This window comes from Annulohypoxylon truncatum, assembly GCF_022578515.1.
Source record: "Annulohypoxylon truncatum strain CBS 140777 unplaced genomic scaffold F4807scaffold_1, whole genome shotgun sequence".
NCBI lineage: Eukaryota > Fungi > Ascomycota > Sordariomycetes > Xylariales > Hypoxylaceae > Annulohypoxylon > Annulohypoxylon truncatum.
The window spans coordinates 1,994,568-2,016,716 of NW_025953787.1; the positions used below are offsets into that span (position 1 = coordinate 1,994,568).

At 47.9% G+C, this 22,149-nt stretch overlaps 5 protein-coding genes across 5 annotated transcripts; 3 read left to right on the forward strand and 2 right to left on the reverse strand.

The window, feature by feature from the left end:
* Positions 1 to 223: 223 nt before the first annotated feature.
* Positions 224 to 4,832, forward strand: F4807DRAFT_449398 (uncharacterized protein; the record flags this gene model as incomplete). The annotated part of the gene is made up of 10 exons (XM_048000017.1): positions 224 to 287; positions 517 to 1,145; positions 1,179 to 1,412; positions 1,443 to 1,487; positions 1,521 to 1,850; positions 1,890 to 1,919; positions 1,962 to 2,129; positions 2,160 to 2,355; positions 2,386 to 2,704; positions 2,744 to 4,832. The coding sequence occupies 10 exons, from the start codon at positions 224 to 226 to the stop codon at positions 4,830 to 4,832; spliced, it is 4,104 nt and encodes a 1,367-aa protein (XP_047859643.1).
* Positions 4,833 to 5,859: 1,027 nt separating this feature from the next.
* Positions 5,860 to 9,160, reverse strand: F4807DRAFT_406007 (uncharacterized protein). Its single transcript, XM_047996259.1, has 2 exons — positions 7,708 to 9,160; positions 5,860 to 7,650 (listed from the first exon to the last, which is right to left on the reverse strand). The coding sequence occupies exons 1-2, from the start codon at positions 8,700 to 8,702 to the stop codon at positions 6,114 to 6,116; spliced, it is 2,532 nt and encodes an 843-aa protein (XP_047859644.1). The 5' UTR covers positions 8,703 to 9,160; the 3' UTR covers positions 5,860 to 6,113.
* A 4,116-nt stretch (positions 9,161 to 13,276) lies between these two features.
* F4807DRAFT_455576 (putative short-chain dehydrogenase) lies at positions 13,277 to 14,329 on the reverse strand (the record flags this gene model as incomplete). The annotated part of the gene is made up of 2 exons (XM_048000754.1): positions 13,277 to 13,648; positions 13,703 to 14,329. 2 exons carry the CDS (start codon positions 14,327 to 14,329, stop codon positions 13,277 to 13,279), a joined length of 999 nt encoding a protein of 332 aa, XP_047859645.1.
* An 841-nt stretch (positions 14,330 to 15,170) lies between these two features.
* Positions 15,171 to 16,267, forward strand: F4807DRAFT_21781 (uncharacterized protein). The gene is made up of 2 exons (XM_047994015.1): positions 15,171 to 16,131; positions 16,188 to 16,267. Exon 1 carries the CDS (start codon positions 15,302 to 15,304, stop codon positions 15,971 to 15,973), a length of 672 nt encoding a protein of 223 aa, XP_047859646.1. The 5' UTR covers positions 15,171 to 15,301; the 3' UTR covers positions 15,974 to 16,131; positions 16,188 to 16,267.
* An 863-nt stretch (positions 16,268 to 17,130) lies between these two features.
* Positions 17,131 to 21,909, forward strand: F4807DRAFT_455578 (uncharacterized protein; the record flags this gene model as incomplete). Its single annotated transcript, XM_048000755.1, has 2 exons — positions 17,131 to 18,996; positions 19,093 to 21,909. 2 exons carry the CDS (start codon positions 17,131 to 17,133, stop codon positions 21,907 to 21,909), a joined length of 4,683 nt encoding a protein of 1,560 aa, XP_047859647.1.
* Positions 21,910 to 22,149: the final 240 nt, after the last annotated feature.

Genomic DNA, 22,149 nt, shown 5'->3' on the forward strand with positions numbered 1-22,149 from the left:
AAAAAACCCCCTTTTACGTGTTCTTATCAATCCATATACACTTCTCCGTCCACGCTTCGTTCTAATTGACATCTTCCTTTGCGGATCTCGAGGCAACTGTTCTTTGTGTACTTTCCCACCAGTTCTTCCACACCCTCCGCCTTAGTTCACATTCTCCTGTCCGATACCGATTACCTGGCATCATCGATGACAACCGATACGCTTGAGACTGCGACGGAGCGCAATGCCTTTTCATGAGAGGCAGGGTGGTTGGGGAGTCGGCCAGAGGCCGAACCCACCTACCAACCGTAAGTAAAATCACTTTGCCTTCCTGTCCCCTTCCCCGATAACTATAGCGACGATTCCGGCGATAATCTACCTACTTCCGGCGCCATTGAATTTATACCGATAGTCGACTCAAGGGAGCGGATGGATAGGCGATGAACCATATCGAGGCGTTGGAACGCGATGGGACGTCGGAGTGAAGAAGATGTAGGGGTACTTCAAGACCACTGACTCTTATTTCTTTCATTATAGCCTTCGCCAACCCGACGCCGACGCCTTCGCAGCCAGTGAACCCATTTGCACAGATTCCACCCGCCGCGTCCAACGCACCCAACCCGTTTTTGCAAAAGCAACCTAACGGAGCGGTACCCGCGCCAAACCCTTTCTTAACTAAACGCGCGAACCCTTTCGCGAACTCTACATCTACGGCCCAAAACAACCCATTCGCTTCTTCTGGGCAATCGCACAACTCAGCTCCTAGAGAACCGAAGTCATTCGGAAAACCTAGCTTCGGACAAGGTTTTAAACCGACAGCCACCACCACCACCACTTCTACAACGCCAAACCCCTTCGTGAAACAACCTTCACCATTTACTAGTGGTAGTGGAGCTAGATCCACACCAAATACGAATGGAGTGAGAAAGAGTTCCGAATATGTCAAGCCAGCATGGCCAACTCAGAGCCAAAAGGCATCAGATTCGGCACCTAAGAACCAGACTAATGGAAAGCGAAAGAGCGAGAATGATTTCCAACGAAGGTCCAAATTTTCGCGAAAGTCGCCAGACCCCGAAGTCGCCTCTATTCGGTCTACCCGGGATACCAAGAAAGATACTTCGGTTGCGGTTGACAAACCGGCAAATTCTAGGAGAGAGGAACCGGAAGTCTTCGCTAAGAAGATCTTGGATCAGTTACAGAAAGATAACATTAAGCCACCACGATGGCCGGAGAATCCAGGAAGTTTCGAGAACCGCCATGCTATAGAGCGCCTGCGCGAGACTCACAAAGCTTACCGAGAAAGGGCGAGGAAGTCGCTCATGCGAGCAGGTCTGATTGACGATCCGGATAAGAAGCGAAGACTTGACGAAGCGCTTGTCTTCAAGGGCATTTGTGAAGAGATGTGCCCTGAATGGGAGCAAATTACCCGCATTGTTGAGCATGATATCAAAGGTCCGGAGAAGGGAACAGATGACCGAGGCGAACTTGTTCCGATGCCTGAGCTGATGGTTAAACGACTTGCTCGATCAGCCGCAGGACAGGATGCGCCGCTCCCGATGGACGTCCGATCAGTTAATACACTTCGCAAAACATTGGTTTATTTAACCCATCTTATCGAGTCGGATGACCTGCTACCTCAACGGCACAGCTTCCTTTGGGACCGTACTCGCGCCATTCGGATAGATTTCTCTTTCCAGAAATACGCCATGACACCTGCGGAAATCAAGGATCAAATCTACTGTCTCGAGACGATCGCTCGTTTCCATGTTACATCGCTTCACCTACTCTCGCGAAGTGGTTTCACCCCCGTTGACTTTTCAGAGCAACAGGAAGTCGAGCAATTAAGCAAGACCCTAATTTCGTTGATGGAAGTCTACGACGATTGCGCGCAGCAAGGGATCACGTGCAAGAATGAGGCCGAGTTTCGAGGGTATTTCATAGTATTCAATGCCTTCAACCCGTCGCTTCCAGAAAGGATCGAGGACTGGGATCGCCGGTTTGGAGATGCCCAGGGAATTAAATCCGCGATATTCATCACCGAATGCATCAAAAACGTGCAAAGGCTACAGGGCCCCTTACATCCGGAATCGAACACCCAGATGACCACAGATGTTGCCTCGTCATTCTTCGAGTTCATTAAGAGCCCGTTAGTGTCGTATACCATGGCTTGTTTCGCTGAGATACATTTCAATACTGTCCGTAAAGCGGTAGTCAAGCTTGTCAAGAGATCATGTTCAAGGCCTCGATTCGGGCCGAAAGATCTCACACCCGCCATATTGAAGCAGTATCTATACACTGATACCGAAGAAGAGGCTGTCGATTTCTTCACCAAACATGGTTTTCAATTCGATGACGATGGCAACTACCTGGTTCTCTGTCCAAACCCCGAGTATGTTGACACTCGAGTACCGCATCCCTTTTCCGGAGATATTGTAGAACGCAAACGTTGCGGACAACCTTTCGCGGTGGTTGTTCACTCGACTGTCTCCGAATTGGATTTTGCAGCAGATTCGCATATGATAGGGGAAGTTAATGAAGGAGACGACGAGAACGACAATTTATTTGTCACCGATTCGCAGAGCGCCTCATCAGATAGCAACGAAGAAGGAGACAGCGAAGCCCAGGACAGTGAGTCCGGCGAGTCGGCAGCAAGCCCCCGTCCTCTTCCGGCGATGCTCGGAAATCACGTTGTCACCAGACAGAACACTGCTGCTCCTGTCGAACAGTCTCGATCCCCCACTCCGAGTGAAACCGGTTCACTTAGCCCGTCTACACTTACGGGGCAGTCTACCGCTCCTACCTTTGGACAACCCAACATTGATTCTAAGCTCCAAGAATCCCCTTCCGTCCCTACTTCTACAACCTTGGGACAAATTGGCACATCGATCTTCGCGCAGCCCAGCAAAGACAGCGGAGCTCAATCTACCAGCTTCATCCCTTCTAGTACAGCGCCTTCTTTGCCAAGTACTTCAGGGACCACGCCGTTTGGAAGTTTAACCAGCGCGTCCGACTCATGGCCTCAAAAGCCACAGACACAGTCTACGGTATCCGCGCCTAAGACAGTGAGATTCGATGATAGGATTTCATTTGGGCATGCTCCTACTCCCACAGACAAGGCGACTGCTACGCCGGGCGTGTTCGGCTTCCCTAACAATAATGGCGGGGACAAAGGTGCAGCAACCTCGTCGGCTTTGCCTAGTGCCAGTCCGTTCCCGGGACCTCTTTCAAACAAAGAAGGATCCCAATTACAATTTTCTTCAGTTATGTCTACGACACTATCGCCTGTTGGCAGTCCAGTTCAGCCGACAATTACTAGCCTTCCCGCATTCCCGGCATCTACAGCAACACAGCCGGCTGCTCCCGAGGTAGAAAACCCTTTCGCTGCCAGTCAATCATCCACAGTCGATGTACCTACTATAGCGCCTCCGGGTAGCTCGTTAAAGGAAGCATCGGCGACACTAGCTCCCGATTTCCTATCGAAGACGCCACCTCAGAAAACGGCCCAGCGTGATTTGATGGGGGATTTCACCAAGTGGTTCGTATGCGGAGACAAAGGCTTAATGGAGTCGCAGCTTGAGGAACTTGCAGTTGAGTATATACTCAAAGACACTTGGCAGGCTTTCCAAGAATATGAAGAGAAGCGCGCACAAAAAGAAGAGGAGGAAAGGTTGTTAGCTGAGGCACGCGAATTTAGAGAGAAGAGTCTTAAAGTCAAGTTCTTCTATCGTTGGAAGGATGGCTTCCGGAAGCGACAACGTATCAGGCGTATGAGGATGGAAATGGAGAAAGGCAGGCAGTGGAAATTGCCCGAGAACGTGGCAAAACGCGAACGAGCCGAAAAGGATAAGCAAGCAAAAACTGTCAAGGAGGCGAAGGATTCGATGCTGAAGAGGAGTCGTCGTAACGTTCAAGAAGCCGCTCATCTAAGGCACTCAGCCAGATCAAGCGTGGAATCAAGATCTCAGAGCCTCGAAGATGGGCTAGACGAGTCACAACTCGAGACCTCGAGCCGTCAATCGAGAATCGAGTATATTGAAGATCAATTACTCGCAACCGGAGTTTTCAACGGCGTGAGAGACGAGAGAGCCGCGGCTAGGTACGCCGCGATGGGTAGTGATCCCGAGTTTGAAAAGGAGAAAAATCTCGAAATGAAGATACGACTACGAGCGGAAAACCATGATCGTCTCAAGCGCGGACTTCGTCCTCTTAAAGCGCTACCGGAACCGAAAGTTCATAAGGAAGGGTCGAAGACAGCAATGCTTAGGGCCCAATGCCGCTTGGCTGAAAGAGGCGCCTCTCTGTATAAGTCGACGGGGAGCTTCCGCTCCTCGCCTTTTAGCTCGAGCTATCGTTCTAGTCTGGGTTATAACAGCAACCGAGTCTCGAAATCTCGATCGAGAGTTACGGATCCGTACTGGCGTCTTAAAGCCAACGGACTTGTACGAATGCCCAATGGCGAGTATCTACATGAATCAATAGCGTTGCCCATATTGCAAGGAGATCAACGAACCTCCGGGCTGGGGAACTACGGAGTACTACCTATCGAATCTACGACCCCTGTCCATTCACCGCCGCCCCTACCGAGTGGCTTCTTCTCGCCACCCAGCCAGACCGATGGACTAGTACAATCTAGAGATACGCCTTCAAGTGGCGGAAGTCAGAAGCGAAAGCGTACCGCAGGCGAGGAAGAGTTGGCATCAGTTGACTTCGGGACGCCCCCTAGTATGAAGCGGATTAGGAGCGAAGAGAGGGATAGCCCTTCCGTCACAAACGCCGAAGCTCACCTCGCCGATATCGAGAGTCTTATGAAGAAAGTCAATGGCTTTAGGAGCTCGATATCGAAGAAATCCTAAGCTTGTATATTCAATATCATACGTATAAAGGGGTAGAGATTACCGACGGAATAGGAATAGGATGAAGATGGCAAAGCATAAAATGCTTTTGGGATGACGTTGGTATACGGTGCGTCTTAATGAATACTCTTGGTGGTGGATATCAAAGGAGGAGGGGAAAGTGTACGAGATCTGGAGAATACTTCTGAGTTAAAGGGGGAATAACCGGATCAAACTGGACCCCCTAGCATGCATTGGGTCGGCGTTTATGGGGCCATCGAAAAGCGACGGATGGCATTGACAACAATTATTCCTGTTTCTGGAGCAACTACTACAACATCATCAACTATTACTACTACTACTTTCTTCCTTCCCATTATCGACAGTAACATACATCTGGCGTCGGCGGCGACAAATCTTCTCCCGTGTTCTTTCTATATCAACCATATACACACCCACCACACCAACCACACTTTGAGATACCCTTATGGTACATTTACATAGAAAAGGGATAACCGTCATCTGAGTTCTTGGCCGGATGGGGAGTTTCAATAGGAATGAAATGAAATGAAATGATATGAAACGATATTTGCAAATGCAGCGAACCAAAAACGCACATATGAGAGACGAAACAGAAAGTTCACGTGGATAAAACTACTACCTAGGTATATAACGATCTGGCTTCTTGTGACTATAGCTTTTCTTGCTTCAAACTACTGTACAAATTCCAGTCCCGCCTTATATTTGACGGCGGTCATTTTTTTTTTTTCGATCTCAAGGATGTTTTTGTTTACATGCGTCTGGGCAGTGACGTCGATGATCCATAGCTTTTCTTTACGCCGTCTGATCGACGGGTGATCCGATGTCATCGTATGTTCGTACAACGTAGCTTGATGGCCCTCGCCAACCTTACGCTCTAATTTCACCCCACAATCCACCAGCCCCGTAATGTACCAATTTACGAGGTACCGTGGTTAACCCCTTTACCTCGTACAAAACGAACCCGGCAAAGCTGCGAAGTAAACAAGTCTACATGTTGACAATTTTAGCAGATCACTCGTCACATTCACCGAGAGCTCGACAAGGATGGTTAACGTGTAAAATAACGATCCATTACTGTTTGTACGCCACACCACTATCTAAAACTTTCAGCCTCATGGGGTATATGACCAGTCTATACCGAGTAATCTCATGCCAGTCTATGCGTTGTTCGACAAGAGAAGAAAAGAAAAGAGAATATGTCCCATTAATCATTAATGTACGCTGAACAATCGCTCTCGTTCCTGAGACGCTGCCAGCTCCTCAAACAATATCCCTATCTCGCTCGGAGCGTTCGGCGCTCTTTCTCAGAGTCATGGTACGGGCGAATAGATTTTTGCGGCTGCTGCGGCCGCCGCTACCGTTCGTGGGATACTTCTCCAGCTGAGAACTACTCCCAAGAGCACCGCTCGCTTCGGCAGGTTCTTCGGGTATGCGCGGGGGATGGCTGAAGCTTGGGTTGCTATTCTTCCGCACAACGAAGACGTCTTGGAACACGTCCCCTGTGGTGTCGGTGACGTGTGAATTGGCTCGTCGACGAGTGGCAGATAGTATAGCGGGGTCCACGGTCGGGTTCTGTTCTTCGTATGACGGTGGCTGTATGTTAGACTGGAAGACGGGCCAGTCCCTTCCAGAAATTTGGTACTGTCGGCGAGGTTGCTCGATTCCGAGGTCAACCATCTGAGCCATCAACTCCATAGCAAACTTATTATGTCTGATAAGACGCAACAGTTCGTTTTGGAAGCTTGTCTTGTGGAAGCATATGAGATTGACCGTCATGCAATACGCATCTTCAAAGCCTTTAAGCTCCGTCAAGATTTTCCCTGTGAAGTCGCGCTTATTGGCCAAGACGTACTCAGTCATACGGTGTTCGAGCTCCTTAATAACGGATCCTGGAGTACCGTATCTCATCCGCAGTTCAAACACATCAGCTAACTGACCACTGCGACGATGATTCAGAATAAATAGGGTATTAAGAATCGAGTTGGGGGCTTGGACTATGTGACCCTCCATCTTCTTAAATTCGGTGTACAGCAATGAGATCTCAGTGACGTAGTAATCGTCGCCTCTCATCAGGGATCCTGTGTTGCCGTACACGGTGACTCGGTCGCCGACATCAAACGGATGCTTCACGAAAACGAATATGATAGATTGCAGGAATTCCTGAGCCGTTGCCTGTAGCACCCACGCAAGTCCCAAAACAGCGGTACCCAACGATGCCAATGCGGCGGCAGTGCTAGTCGATATTATCGAGATGAAGACGAGAACCGCAATGATCACGCAGACGAAAAAGAAGACCCTGTCAAGTTTCTTGATGACGGAGTCTAAATCCTTAAGCGACGCTGCTATTGCTTTCTTTTCGCGATGAACCTCGTCGCAGAAGGCTTCCAGTTCTTCCATGGAGACATCGCCGTTGAAGTCGCGGTCAAATACGTTAAACGCCGCGTCGGCTTCCTCCGCGTTGGAGAATGCCGGACTAAGGTCATGTGGCAATAAGATATCGGTGCCTGGTTTGGCGTAAGTCCTAAAAAGACGCCTAGCCAGGACCTGCGCAGAATTGGTATTTCGAAGTAGCTCGGAGACCACTTTTCTTGGGTGATTTCTGAGCTTGACTTCACGTCCGGTGAAATCACCGGCTACACGGTTGATGGTATCGCCTACTTTCGCCATAGTATCGCGAGCATTGTCCGAAATAAACGCCATAGGGGTTTTGCTACCAGACCCCCGACCTTGCTCGTTCATGACTGACGCTTCCGAAACTAATCTGTCCTTGGAGTGCTCATAGAGATGAACCAAGTATCTATTCTCATCGATCAGTGACATTTCTTAGAGGTGAATTGAGTAAAGTAGAGCTTACGAGATAGCCGTTTTGTTCGTATCGATACGTGCCGCGTATGTCCTCTTATGAAAAGTCGAAGCAACCCATTGCACGAAAATCTTTTCGAAGAAGTTCAGGATAGCCAAAACGAATACAGCGGTTATGATCTTGTTGCAGACGCCGATCCATTCTATGTCCGGGTATGCAGTGTCAGCGTCCTCGGGTACTCGAGCTGGTACCTTGTGGTTATTCAAGATAGGGTAATATGAGATGAGTACAGCCAGCATCCAAAGAAACAATGCTGTATGCAACTCTAGCTGGCGGCCAATTCCATTCCATTTCTTCGGATTTCCTTGCAACAGTTTGGCCACCATAGTTAGGAGAAACGGCATTATGGCAGTCACTATTCTGGCTGCCCACAACGATAACCATAAGACTTCGAGCCAGATCCCGAACCACATCAACTGGACACCGCCAGGACCACCAATAACAGCCTGGCTCTCCTGTGGTAGAAAAGCCCCAAGAAATATCGGGGGCACCAAACAAAGGGTTACAGGTATGCTGTACAAGAAATATCGAACTATCCGAGGCAATTTCTTAATTCGCCGGATCGCCTTATTCACTTGGGTTGGAGGTTCGGGGGCTAAACCAATAAGAGTAGGGGCCTGGGTGGGTTGATTAAACACATCTTCCTTCACCGGGGGCTCATGGCTCCTAGCCTTAGAGTGAGTACGACGAAGTTCGGCCGATTCTTGTTGGCTGATATTCCGTTCCGCCTGGACAACCGTAAGATCGTCCAAAAAGCGGGTGTTCTGTTCTCTAGATTCGGATTTTGAAAGGCTTCCGAGGGTTCCTTGATCCAAGGGCATTCTGCCGGATTCGGAAGGGACTTGAAGATGTTGCGATGGTTCCGGAGGGAACTTCTCTGTTTCTTCAGCGAACTTTTCCGATTCGCCGACGGCGGTATCCGAGACGGTCGGCGCGTGGGTCAGCGTGGGAGAGGTTTTCTCGTCATATTCTCCAGAACCCATCATGGATAAAGTAGTGCTATGATTAACTTGCAAAACACAGGTACAGATGTAATGTCGACTTTTCCAATGGGCCACCAGCTATCACCACTAACCAATGTAAAGAAGCAACAACATCGAACGATAATCCAATTCGGGTATGAGAACAGGCTATTAAAGAAGGATATGTTTAGAGGGTTGAAATGCTGGAGTAGAGACGAGAGATGAAAAGTAACGAATGTCGAGATCGCTGAGAATGGCTGCTATGGGTAGGTCATATAGACTAAGAGAGGCCAATAGAGCAATAGAGCACACAACGAAGTGGTCCAGATATGTAGATCTAAAATGGATGGAGGTCTGGGGACGTTGGAGATCTATAGTATGTACAAAGTTTGGATGTGAAAAGAATGGAAATGGGTCGGAAAATGAGTGAATACTACCGTACTACCGTAACTTAAGCATGGTTGGATTATTTTCAGGAGAAGATCTTCGATGCGTTCAAGATTTCGACATGACGCGAAATCTTGACCCACTTGGAAACCCACATGGAAACCTCAGCTTTGTACGAATTTTGATAGGGGCGACCTTAGGCGACCTTAGTGCCTATCTTGGCCACAAGGGAAGCCGCAAGTCTCTTTGCTAGTTGGCTCATATTCACTATAAATGAGTGGGGGTACGACTAGGAAGTGGTCCCCCGATAGGAAATTCACAGTTGCTGCACTAATACCACATACTGTACATCTATGTCCATGATGAAGCATTGTATTCCATAAAAAGACCGGTTTCTCCATTCACAGCCTCTTTATCACTAAAATAACTAGACCGAGTATGATAACAGAAACAATTCGTCAAGACCGAAACAAAGATCTAGCGGTAACTCAGCATTGAAATATATGTAACTCTTAGAACTGTGGGTTGTGTACACGCGGTGCCCCCACACTACTAATTCACATAAGTATTTAGCCGGCAGTTGGAGAAATGGAGCTTTCAACACTAATACTCCATGCACTCCGCTACAATGTCGTCATCAATTAACTTTGCGATTGAGTTCCAACAGTTAGATCGTATCAAGCAGAAGCTATGACTTTATTATGACCTAATATGCAAATATGTAGTATATAACTATCTAACTTAGGAAGTACAGATTTCAAAGCCTTGCGAGAACATTTCAATAGACGAATACAAAATTACAGCATTATGAAATCCCCCTTAATATCACATGTCAGTTAGTAGTAGAAGCTAAGTTTCGTTTTGATTCACACAGTTTAGTATTCTAGCGGCTAGTACTGTCTGCTGACGAATAGATGTCTCCCATCAATGCAGGGGTATGTGGGGCTCTTGTACTCTAGCCTTGGAAGTTAAAGCTCAATGTTATCGTCCGACGAGAAGCAGAAAGGGAAAGCAGGGAGACGTAGCCTATTTTTAATTCGCGGTACATGGGTAGTGCGCCTCTTTCATCTTTAATACGATTGGTTAATTAAGCCAAGCTCGAAGGCGCTAGGGGTGTTTGTCTACGGTTGTACAGTCGTACCTACTGCTGGCAAGACGAAAACGTACCTACCTACTTCGTACGTCGACGAGCCTCAACCAAACAACCCGAGGCTCTACAGAAAAAGGACGCACCGACGGCAATGGCGTATGCAGTGTCAAACATCCATGGATGTCATTTGCCGCAGTTTGCCTTAGCCCCGACGAGCCCAGATCGACGGGATGCATCCTGCAAGATGCGGTAAATAGCTGAAATCTCGCTATAGGTACCTAACAATCCTGACCACTGAATTCTCGTCCTCTCTTAGAGCAGCGCGCGAATTTATATATTTGCCAGTAAAATATCAATATTAACGCCATCTACGCCATCGAGCATGATGAAGTATGCAGGACACATAAGACAGACCTTTACTCGAACCCCCTATTTCTAAACCGTAAGCTGCTTGACGTCAGTGTCTTGCCTATGTAGGATTTGTGCAGCTTGATGAATTTTCAGCTGTACCACGGCAACACTAATAAAGACTCACGTTTGGTGCGGTAGCAATAACAACATAAATCTCTCTCTCTACCTTCCGCTTATTTCCATCGGCCAACCACACCGACCCCGCGATCTTAGAAGAGCCCCTCAGATCACCTACTGCGAAAGATTTGGCAGAGATCTTCCCAGGCGATGGGACGCTTCCTGATTAGGTGACACGCCGCAGAAATAAATGGAGCTTCTTGTCGTCACCTGCATCCTAAGCTGCTAAGTAGAACGTCCGGGGACAAGAGTCTGACACGTCGCACCGGAGCCGGTCGCGAACCGTGGAAATAAAATCTCATCCGCAGCATCCGTGACGAGCGATTCGATTGGTATGGCTTAGATTGAGTATGGGTACGTACATACTTGGCTTGCGGGTCAATCCCCGTATCTTATCAACTTAATTCGGAATTCCGTCGTCGGGTTAATATCTTTCTGTAGCTGAATATACGATGTTGTACGCGTACAGCAATGTTCCAGAACTCATAGTGGACTCCGAAGGGCTACACCTCGTGTCTTCCGAACATTGTCTCGACCAACAACACTTGGCATTGATAAACCCCTGGATCTAACGTCAGTTTCTCTTTGAGTTCTTGGCAATGAGACATCATCCATCAAAGTGACTAATAGAGTATTAGCCTCACTCTATCAAAGCCCGTGGAAATCAGACAGGATTTCAACTATGACATCAACTATAATGTTGACCTTACTGACCTTACAACTTTACTTGATTCGACTTTTATCAAATACCTTTTTTTTATAATAATAAAAAATAGCTGATCGAAAGACATCATGATTCGGCGGGAGAAGTTCCAATTGGTGTGAGTTTTGCAAGGCGCTTATCCCTTTGACTAACAGTTAGTCTCCTCCGAGCAAACCAGTATATCACGCGAGACGTAACCAAATAGGGTCGGATAGCTCGCGCGTTGACAGATCAGCCAGTCATATTTATCGCTGTCCAGATGGTGTCGATCATCAAAGCCCTGCATTGGTTTGCAGGGAAGTGATGCTAACCACCGATTCAAGGGGAACCACCGCTTCCAGGAGTGTTGGTCTATATCAAATAACCACCACATCGATACAAACAGTAGCCAACGCGAATAACGTCATCCATTTATATTCATACTATATAGTAGTATAGACGTGAAGATTATAACTCACGGTGGTAACTCCTGAGGGATACCGTATTAGGAAGTCAGCGATGCTCTGATTGGCTTACCACCTCCATGCTGGATGCGACGGTGCCATGGAAATCATATGTACCTTATGCCGGGATTTTATAGAATACCCTTGCCTGTAGGTAAGATGAACCGGGAAATTACAGTTTACTCTATTTCATGTAAGACTATCATAAGCATCTGACCCCGATGCTACCTCTATTCCAATATTTAAGACACATAAAGAGGTAAGCATCTATGATTCTGAATACACATTCAATCACAACATCCAGAACCCTACCTGTTTCTCCTACTGACCTACTTGGGCCTTCAGTGAGACACAAGAAGAAGATACGCCTCCGATTTTGGCACTTTCTTAGGATGGACAAGGCGGACCGAATAGTCTCGTACGATAGTCGCGGCAATCTTAGCGATCTGTACTTGAGCAAGATGCTCGCTTGGGTGTATATCTGAATCGAAAACATATTTTCATGATCAGCTCGAGCTGTTCATTACTTTTGTTCAGCCAAAAGCAAAGTATATGACCTGCTTCTGATGGGCGTCGTCAGCAAACCACCGATCGGGGGTCCACTCCTTTACGTCAGGTCCCCAGCAAATCTTCCGATGCATGCATGGCGCTAGCTCGGAAAATAAATAGTCGGTCGTGTATAAGTTCAACTGTCTGCTCTGTGAAGGTATACTTATTGCGGGTCAATACCTGATAAGACAGTTCCTTGAGGGAAATAGTGATCTCCTACAGTGATCTCTATTCTAGGGACATATGTGGAAGCGACTCTTTGATACAAGCTTGGAGATAAAGCAGGTCTTTGAGTTGTGACGGGATATGGCACAGTCCCTACACGGGCCTGGGCTTGTGCTGCCTTATTCTTTCTCCATACTCCTTCCCAAGGTGTTGGATTCTTGTCCATATGATACACCAACGTCTGTAGCTCACCTATGGTGTTTCGAAGTCGGATCATAATCCTTGATGATAACGGTTGACTTACAAGACAGAGTTCTAGAGCCTACGGTAGCGCTTGTCACTGTTTGCGCCTTTATCTCGAAAAGTTAAACATACTGGGCTCCCCTGACGAGTGCTCATTCGATAGGCTAAGATTTCGAAGCGAAATTCGGGTTTTATCGTTTACTGCCTCAGTGCTACTCTCATTGCGGTGTATACCTAGTTGGCTCAGAGGCATCACGCCAGCCCAGATAATAAGGAGACTAGCAATTAGCAGTACGTGAAGCCAAAGAAAGTATTCAACCATTACTATATATTAACGTATACAAATATGGAAAGTGGACCAAGGAGAGGCCCATGAAATCAAAGAGCTTGGTGAAAAACGATAGTATTTCCAGTCTACCTGGTTCAAATCATGTTGAGTTAAAACAGCTAAATTTGGCGCATTTAGTTCCTGACCGTTACTTAATGTCGTCTACTCGAAAGCGCTTTTCAGCGCAGTATTCTCCTTCGTAATCTGAGCCCATTCCAAACTCTGTTTCCAGAGTCTCTGCTGCTTCTCTTCATCTTGGGACTCGGGGGAGCTCTGGTCCTCTTCCAGCAGTGTGAAAAACCCTCGCTTGCCTTCATATGTCGGGCTAAGCGCCATCTCGATCACGTCAATACCAGCCGGGCCCGCGGTTCGCAGGGTCGGGCCGTTGGCAAGCCGGAGCAGAGGTAAGAATGGCTTGTAGAAGAACGTTTGCATTCTTGCCATGCTCGGCGGGGCATTTGTGCGGAGGGCACGCGAATCCACCAAGTTTCCCGCATTCATAGCGACGGCGGCGACCTTGCTTAGGTCCTCGCTCTATAGAAGATTGGTTAATTGCAAGACGCTTATCAACTGAACATAGGAACTTACCTTTAAAAGATATCTATTCAAGGCGAATATCCAGCTTGTCATAGTCAGTTTAGATGTGGCGTACCTATGATAACCACGGCCAAACTTGTCATCGTCGGCAGTGGGATTGACCAGAAGATTGAGGTCGTCAGGGATGCCTGGCGGATACACTTCCATCGGGTTCTTGCCGGGCCAATGTGCGTCGGTTGATAAGAAGACGATGCGACCGTCATTCCCAAAATTCCCGATCAACCGAAGCATCAAGGCCACATGGGCAATATGGTTGACCTGGAACGTCTTGTCGTAGCCGTCAGCTGTGATTTCGGGGTCTCCGATGAGGTTCCAGTAGTAGGCATTTCCAATAAATGCGCTGATAGGAGGGTATCGGTTGTCCGCCACACCGGAGATGATCGAGTCGGCAAACTTGTGCGTCGCGGAAAGGCTAGAGAGGTCGAGTTGATGAATGGAAACTTTGGCTTTCGGGTATCGAGCTATGATATCTCGAAGTCTCTTGGTGTTGACGTCAGTTTCCGAGGCATCTCTGACGGTGAGGATCGCGGTGTACTGAGGATATTTCTTGAGTAGGTGTTCTACGGCGTGAATTGCGAGAGACCCGTTGGCTCCAGTAAGAATAAGGCTGCCTGCCATGTCTTGTAATTAGGTAACGAGAATGAAGAGAGTACTATTGAGAAGTGTTTGAGATGAGTTTCTCAAAGAAACCAAAAGTTTCCTTAGCGCAAAACAACGAGGCAATCGACCATTGACCGTATGAACGAGATACGGACCATACCTCTATAAACATCTCATACCGGATAGATAAAGATTGATACGATGTTGGATTGCGCGAGACGAGGCTGAGTGGGCGGATACAACACATCACACTTGTCCCTCGATGTAAGGGATGAACGCATCACAAAGTACCTACAAAGCCGTGGCTCGAGTAGCACCAATTACATATAATATACCCATCTTTACCACCTGCGGTTATGTGCCAGACCAGTGTGGACACCCCGTATTTATCTCCGTTAGAAATCAATTAGATAACGGAGGATCTCAATAGCTTTGAAAGTCTTTTAGATCTCATCCCAGCTCTAGTTTCGATATAATTGAATGAGAAGAAATAGTTACTACTAAGTTAAAATCAAATTGCTGTTATGCTGATGACAGAGGTAAATAATATGGAGCATCTGCATTGGTCTGGCACCTGACTGATAGCCAATCGTCGTTTGGCGTTGCAATAATGCAAATAATAGTATCCTACATTTGAAATAAACAGCATGCTTGGCGGTATATTATAATGAGCAGAAAACTGTTGAACTATAACTTCTATTCTTAGAATTACATATGTTATGAACATACTCCAGTTTATTCAAGTGATTTTGAGTTTAATTTCTTGTAGATCGTGACTTCGAGCACGGATCAATACCAGCAAGTAAGACCGACATATGACTGTGTACCTAGTATTTGTGGCAGTGGAAATGAGGGGTTCCTTAAGGTTACCTAATTGAACGTTGAATATAATAGAACACTACCTATTTCCTCCCAATCTCATCGTTCTACGCGTTTGATACAGTCAACCTAGATTCTCAATTACTTCGGGATACTACGGCTCCAGGCAATATGCGTGTAGATGCTTATACAAAGGAGACTTTGCATGGGGCGGATGAACCCGAGAAGACAGAGCCGGGGCCTCCCGCCTATGAAAACGCCGACGTAAATGTTTCGAATGACTGCCCAAGTGCCCCGCAGCCAGCAACGGAGGGTAGATTTTACTTCGAAGATGAGAACCAGCCAAAGCCAAACATCACACTAGCTATTAGCGACAGGCGTCCTTCTAAACGGTGGCTTGGCGAGCTCCAGTTCAAGTGCATTAATGTCCCGCAAATCATGCGCGAAGGTCTCTGCTGGACGATGGATAACGTTTCATGGGAGGACGGATTCTTCAGTCCGACCTGTTCGAACGGTTCAGAATTCGTAAAGGAATTTTGGATGAACTGTGATTTGCTTCGGGATGGGTACTGCCGGACACGCCATTACTTCTTGCGCGATCTGCAAGAAGATCCGCCGCGATGGGTAGCCCACTTTCAGATTTACGCTGCGAAAGATAGGACCTTGGCTGAATTTCGTCTCGGTGATCTCTCACTCGAGAACGTGGAGTATGCAGTTGCTCGCGGCAATCCTGGGGGAAGGCACATCTATTACTACAAAAAAGACAACCCTCAGGTCACATTCAATGCGATCTATGACGATATGCCGATGGAAGGCTGGTGGCCATGGCCAAGGAAGGAATAGGAACGACTATGAATTGTCTCTGGGACTTCTCATGTTAGGTTGGGCTTCGGGGGATCAATGTATCGCGAGTACACGACAGCGCGTCTGCGCAAATGAAGAAACGAGAATGTTAACATGGTAGCATGTTTGAGCAAAGCTACTCTAAAAAGCAAGTTCACGTATGTCATACCGTATTCTTCATTAAGCCATACAGTGAAGCTCATAGTCTACATAGAGGTAATCATTGCCTCATCTCTCGAGCGAGACTCAAATAACTTATCACCTGCCAACCTATTCAACCCGAAGCCCAAAGCAATAATTACCAATTACCCAATTCGGTACTCGCCCCTACGAAGTATGCGAATGCGTTTGTCGTCGACTTCATATGGAGCAGCACTAGAAGTATGTAGGTAGCCAGGGACCCCTGCTTGTGCTGCATGAATTTAAAGTGCCAAGGAGAGTGGGCGTGGCCGCGTGGGAGAACATCCAGATCTCATCCAAGTGATGAACTTCGCTTTTCGATAAGCACTGCTCTCTTACCTGTCATCTTGGGATGCTGATGAATCTGTTCCGATGCGAACTCAATCTACTAGCGAGCGTTCTGACGGAGTTTGATATTTGCAAAGTAATGTCTTGTATTGATAGAATGCTGGATAAGCGACGGCCGGCGAACTGTCACGAAAATGGAGTCTTCGAGTTCAGCTGCTGCACGCTATACGCCACCATTCGATGGACCGACATCTAGAATGGCTAGGCGTTCTGCTGGACCACGGAGATTGGAGCCTAGCTGAATACCAGTCTCGCCAAAGGAACCAAAGAGACCTCGTTGAAGCCCGTTTTTATCAACAACGTGTGACCTAGGTATATTCAGCCGCTCGGGCAACATGTCACGTCAGGCCTTCATACCTAGGTCGCTTCGTCTGGGAATGACTACTCTTTCCCATACTCGCCATTTGTCCTTTGCTGTTCTTCTTTTGGTTTATTGAGACGTCGCTCTCGAACAAACAGGTATATTTCTATCTGCTTAACTTATCTAGTCTATCTACACCGAGTTGTGTTTCGCGCAATTTTCATCCTTCCGCTTTGAAACGGCGAATTTTCCATTATCGTTTAGGCCGCTAGCCTCCCTCTAATCGGCCGAAAACGCCTTTGCTTGCTTCGTATAACTTCCTCTCGGGATGGCGCTTCTCCCTGAAGGATGGGAGGCAGACTACGACGGAACCCGATGGCTCTACCGCTATAAAGCAACGGGCTTGACACAATACCATTTTCCAAGATCAGGAGACGAATTTCCCGAATTGGTAGGACTCGGATTTGGAACACTGGATGGAACTAATCACAGTGATGTTGCGACAAAGCCAGGTGGTAATGGACCGGTGAAGGCGGCATCGGGCAACGAGACAGACCTGATGGGAGCTACGGGATACTTCGATCCAGACCAATTTATGTATTTTGGTCTTAATGATGTAAGTCCGGTCGGCAATGAGAATAACACACCGACCAGCAACAATGAAGCTGTATTAGCTGAACTCCCCGAGTCGGAACGAATACAATCTCCTGTCGGCTTGGTTGCCGAGTTAGCGAGCAGCGAGACGGCAAAATGCGCAGAAGAGTTGGCTCCAATTGAGTTAGACGCAACACAAATGGCACCCATAGCTTTACGAGTTACTCCCCAGCAAAATGGTCCGACAGAGTTGCCTACAAGTAGAAGTCCAGTAGAGCAGAAAAAGCCAATACAACATCCTGTTTTAGAAAGCATGCAGCCGGTCGAAGAGTATCCGCTAGTTTCGGCTTCATTTGCGTATCCTCCTCTAAAAACGGCCACTAGACCTGTCGATAATGTCGTGCAAGGATCGAACTCTCCGTCTGCGGAACAAAAAGTCCTTTCTTCTTCGCGACCTGTTGAGACGTGGGCAGACCAGAATAAATACGAGACGTGGAAGCCCGGGCAAGGAAGTGCGACTGAGGAACTGAGGGATTCAAATAGGAAGTCGACGGCGCTGTCTAGTATATCAGTCCTTCAGTCTCAGAATAGCGAACTTGGATCCATGGATCAGAAGCGTCATTCTTTGTCAGGGCCTATTGAAACCTCGGAAGCAACTGTTGATCTTCCTGGTATCTTAAGGAGACCATCGGATCCTAGGAAGGCAGCAATTGTCCATACACCGTCACCACAAGTTGAGTCTTCACAAATTCCAGCCGTACTACAACCTGCGACAACACCATTAAGAACGGACCTACCACAAAATAACCCACATCATCACCGTCCACAGAGCAGCGTCTCTTTACCAGGATCGGGGGCAAGACATGAGAGCATCTCTTTTAGTCCCGGATTATCGATCGTCAACTCTAGCTCATATCAGATGCCGTCAGTGCTCAAGCCTGCCCAAAGCATTTCAACTTCAGAAGTACAAACACCAGGAGATGCTGCTACGAATGATAACTGCATAGGGATTCATAAAGTCAACACCTTCCCCAATCAGATATCTTCCCATACATCATACTTACCTAAAATTGGCGGTCCTGGGATATACGTCTTCCAAGAAATTTCAGCGGCCCCGAGACCTACGATTGAACAAGTCCAAAGCAAGCCACATAATCACAGTAACGAGGACGCATCTTCGCAGGAGCTTCACCAAGCTACAGAACCATATTACTCTATCCTGAATGAACCCCTTCCCGTGATTGCTCCGCTATCGGTGTCTAAACCACAGAGTCCAACAAGTCCGAATCAAACCTCAGAAAATTCTAGTACCCCTGAAGAATCGAGGCCTCCTAATTCTCAATCTTCATCTATACATAGTGCCATAATAGGCATGAACAATGTCACACTTAGACCATCGGTACAGAATAACTCCCACAATGAAGGACCTGCATCCCCAGCTGCATCCTCTAATGAAACAGGTGCCCATCCATCACAGGTAAATTTTCCTGCCATTTCCCAGGGACAAACTTCTAGTTCTTCAAGACCCCAACAAAAACTGTTGCGGAAGCCTGTGCTTCCGCAAAGGCCTAACACCCACATTGTACTTGAAAGTCCAATCGTGAGTTCAGCTAGCATTCCCTTCCAACAATATCATCCCCCCTCTCAACAAGAAATTCCATCCATAGTATCAGCTACATCTAACTTACTATTCCAGGCACAACCTCACCCACTATCGCCTCAAGCTACTCCTACAACACAGGTTGGGCAGCATATTCTAACATATAATCAACGGCCACAATCAATATCTGGGCCATCACAACATTCTACTGAGCTGCCACACAACCAGCCAGCGCCAATTCAAGAGCACAATCACGGTTTGGCAATGTCTATTCAGGTCTCTGGTCAGGCGAGTTTCTCGGGACTAATCGCAAACCAAGCCGTGGCCGGGCAAGCTGGCGTAGTTAATTCACAGAGCACGACTCAAAAGCCACCATCGAATCCCAGCCAGGTGACTCCAAGCATAAAGCCAGCAACCCAGACCGCTAGCCAAGTGTCAAATCAGAATATGCCAGCAGGAATGAACATCGGGACAAACAGACCTCAGCAGTCATGGTCACCTACTGTACATCCAGTATCTCCGCTTCAAAGTCAGGTATCCTCGCCGACCCCCTCGATTGCCTCACTTCATAGACCGCCCTCCTCAGCATCATCCCACACTCAACCAACAACTCAAGGAATTATACCTCAAAGCCGCCCACCAACTACCGTTACTCACCAAAATACATCCCAAGCTCCTAGACCAACAGGGCCTCAAGTAATCCATTCCCAGGGACATGCACAAGGAACCCAATCTCCTAATGCACCAGGAAATGCATCAAAACCTTTCCCAATGCTTCCAGGGCAGGTAAAGCCGATGCCCTCCCAAGTCGGATCATCTCCTATTCCTATAGCAGCCCAACCAGGTCAAACTGGCCCAATACAGGCTCCACATCCGCTGACTCAGGTACCTCCGATGAAACCTACTCAACATCAGGGAATTCAACAAGTGTCACAATTAGCAGTACAAAGACCACCTCAACAACAACTCATACAAGGCCATCATATGCAAGTTGCAGGACAAAATGTTCCAGGAACAGTATACCACGGGCAGCCTCGACCGCCTGTATCAGCTCAGCAATATATACCCGCACATGTTCCACAAAATACGCAAACTCAAGGGCCATATACACATCAAGGGGTAGGCCAGATTAGTCAATCGCCAAGCGGACAACAAACAGTCAGTTTCGCGCAAGGAACTCATGTCCAGCAGCATGTATCTCAAACGGTTCAATACCCAAATGCGGCGAACATATCAGCCGCGCAGTCGTTCCACACTGGTCAGCCAGCATCGCAAATTCAGGGACAGCAACATCAACAACCTACTCAAACACCCAGTTACCAACCTGGATCGTCACAAGTATACGGACAGGGTAAACCGTTCAACTCAGCTCAGGCAACTGCTGCCTTTTCCGACGCAGGTAAGAAAATGAAGAAGTGGGCTAAGAAGACCTGGCAAAACCCAACCTTCAAGCAAGCGACAGCGGCTGTAGGCGGTGCAGTTTTTGCTGAGTCGTTAGGTGGGAACGGAGTTGCAGGTGCTGCTCTGGCAAACCAGATATATACCAATTCTCAGAATAAACCCCAGAACAACCAGCCACAACGGCCACCAGGCCCGCAACATGCGAATACCGCTCCACCGCAAGCACAACATCCAACAGGGATGAATGCTACGGCTCAGTACGGTCAGGCCGTGAACCGACCTCAATTACAACAGGGTGCGCAACCTCCCGGCTTCCAACCAGGCCGGCCGCCTGTAGTGCAAAATCCAGGAGTAGTGGGAACAGCAATGAATAATAATCCTCCACAACCGCAAGTGGGCATGATGAACCAACAACCCGTTTACCAGATGTCACGACCTCCGGTTGGAAGACCGCCTGTTACTCAGGCACAGCAGCCTGCTACTTTCAGTCAACCGTTTTACCAAGGAGCCCCCGGCCAGCCAATCTTCCAAGCATCCCCGAACCAACCCCTTTACCAGATGCATTCGGGTCAACAAGTTTACCAAGCACGTCCTGGTCAACCACCTCTACAAGCGCAGGATAGTACTGATACCTATGCGGCTATAGGTGCCACGATCGGCGGTGCCCTTAACGCTCTAGCCTCAGGGAAACCCGACTCAGGGGCTCCTGCTGGTTCTCAACAGCATCATCATACAGCTGGTTCTGAGCCGCAACATGAATCTCATCCTCCACAGCACCACGAACCCTATCCCGAGCCACATCACGAGGCACATTCGGAACAACCTTACGAAGGTCAATCTGGAGAGCATCATACGGAGCACGCTACACACCAAGAGTCCTACGCCGACCAGCAGAACATGGCATACTCGGAGTCTCAAACCACCGATCCTCAGGTGGTGATGGACAACCCGACTTCAGAGGCGTATTTCGCGCCTCAGTCCGACACGACTATAATCAATAACACGACTATCAACAACGTAGACAACACCGCGATCGCACAATCCCAGCAAGTCAACATGAACTACACAGACAATACGAATATAACGGATACGAGTAATATGAATTCGGGAACAAATGCGTTTGTGGAGGATAGCTCGTACATGCTCGATACATCGAGTGCAAATACACAGGCGACCGCTTTTACGGACACGGCGTATACCGATACGGCATACATAGATGCTACGAATATGAACACGGACACGACTTCGTATGGGGGCTCGACGTATGTGGATGCATCGTACGCCGGTGCGTCATATTCGGACATGGCGTATGTCGATAATACGACGATGGTGGATGTCAACGTGGATATGAACGTGAACGTCGACATGAGCGCGAATTATAATGACATGACGTACACGGGGGACCAGATGTCGACGATGGACATGCAGGAAAGTGTGAGCGTCGACGCGAGTTACGCGGAGGAAAGCACGGTGGATTATTCGGGAGGTGACTGGGGTGGTGGCGACTGGTGATAGGGTCAATTATCGTTATATATCGGAGAAGGGGTAAGGTGAGCTTATTTGATCCCTTTTGCGTACATACAGTTGATACCGGAATCCAAAAATGACTCCTTTTAAGCCAATATAATAAGGTTTCTCGCACGTTAGATTTGGCTTTACTACGTGCCTGGGCACCTGGGCAACCCAATGAGGGATTTAAAAAAAGTAAAGCCATTTCCGGAAGCTCTGGCTTAAGTTTAATTTATAAACCAT

Coding starts and splice junctions, on each gene's coding strand:
- F4807DRAFT_21781 (XM_047994015.1), top strand. CDS start 15,302: ATGCGTGTAGATGCTTATACAAAGGAGACTTTGCATGGGGCGGATGAA.
- F4807DRAFT_406007 (XM_047996259.1), bottom strand. CDS start 8,702: ATGATGGGTTCTGGAGAATATGACGAGAAAACCTCTCCCACGCTGACC. Junction 7,651..7,707: donor ACGAACAAAACGGCTATCTC/GTAAGCTCTACT, acceptor CGATGAGAATAG/ATACTTGGTTCATCTCTATG.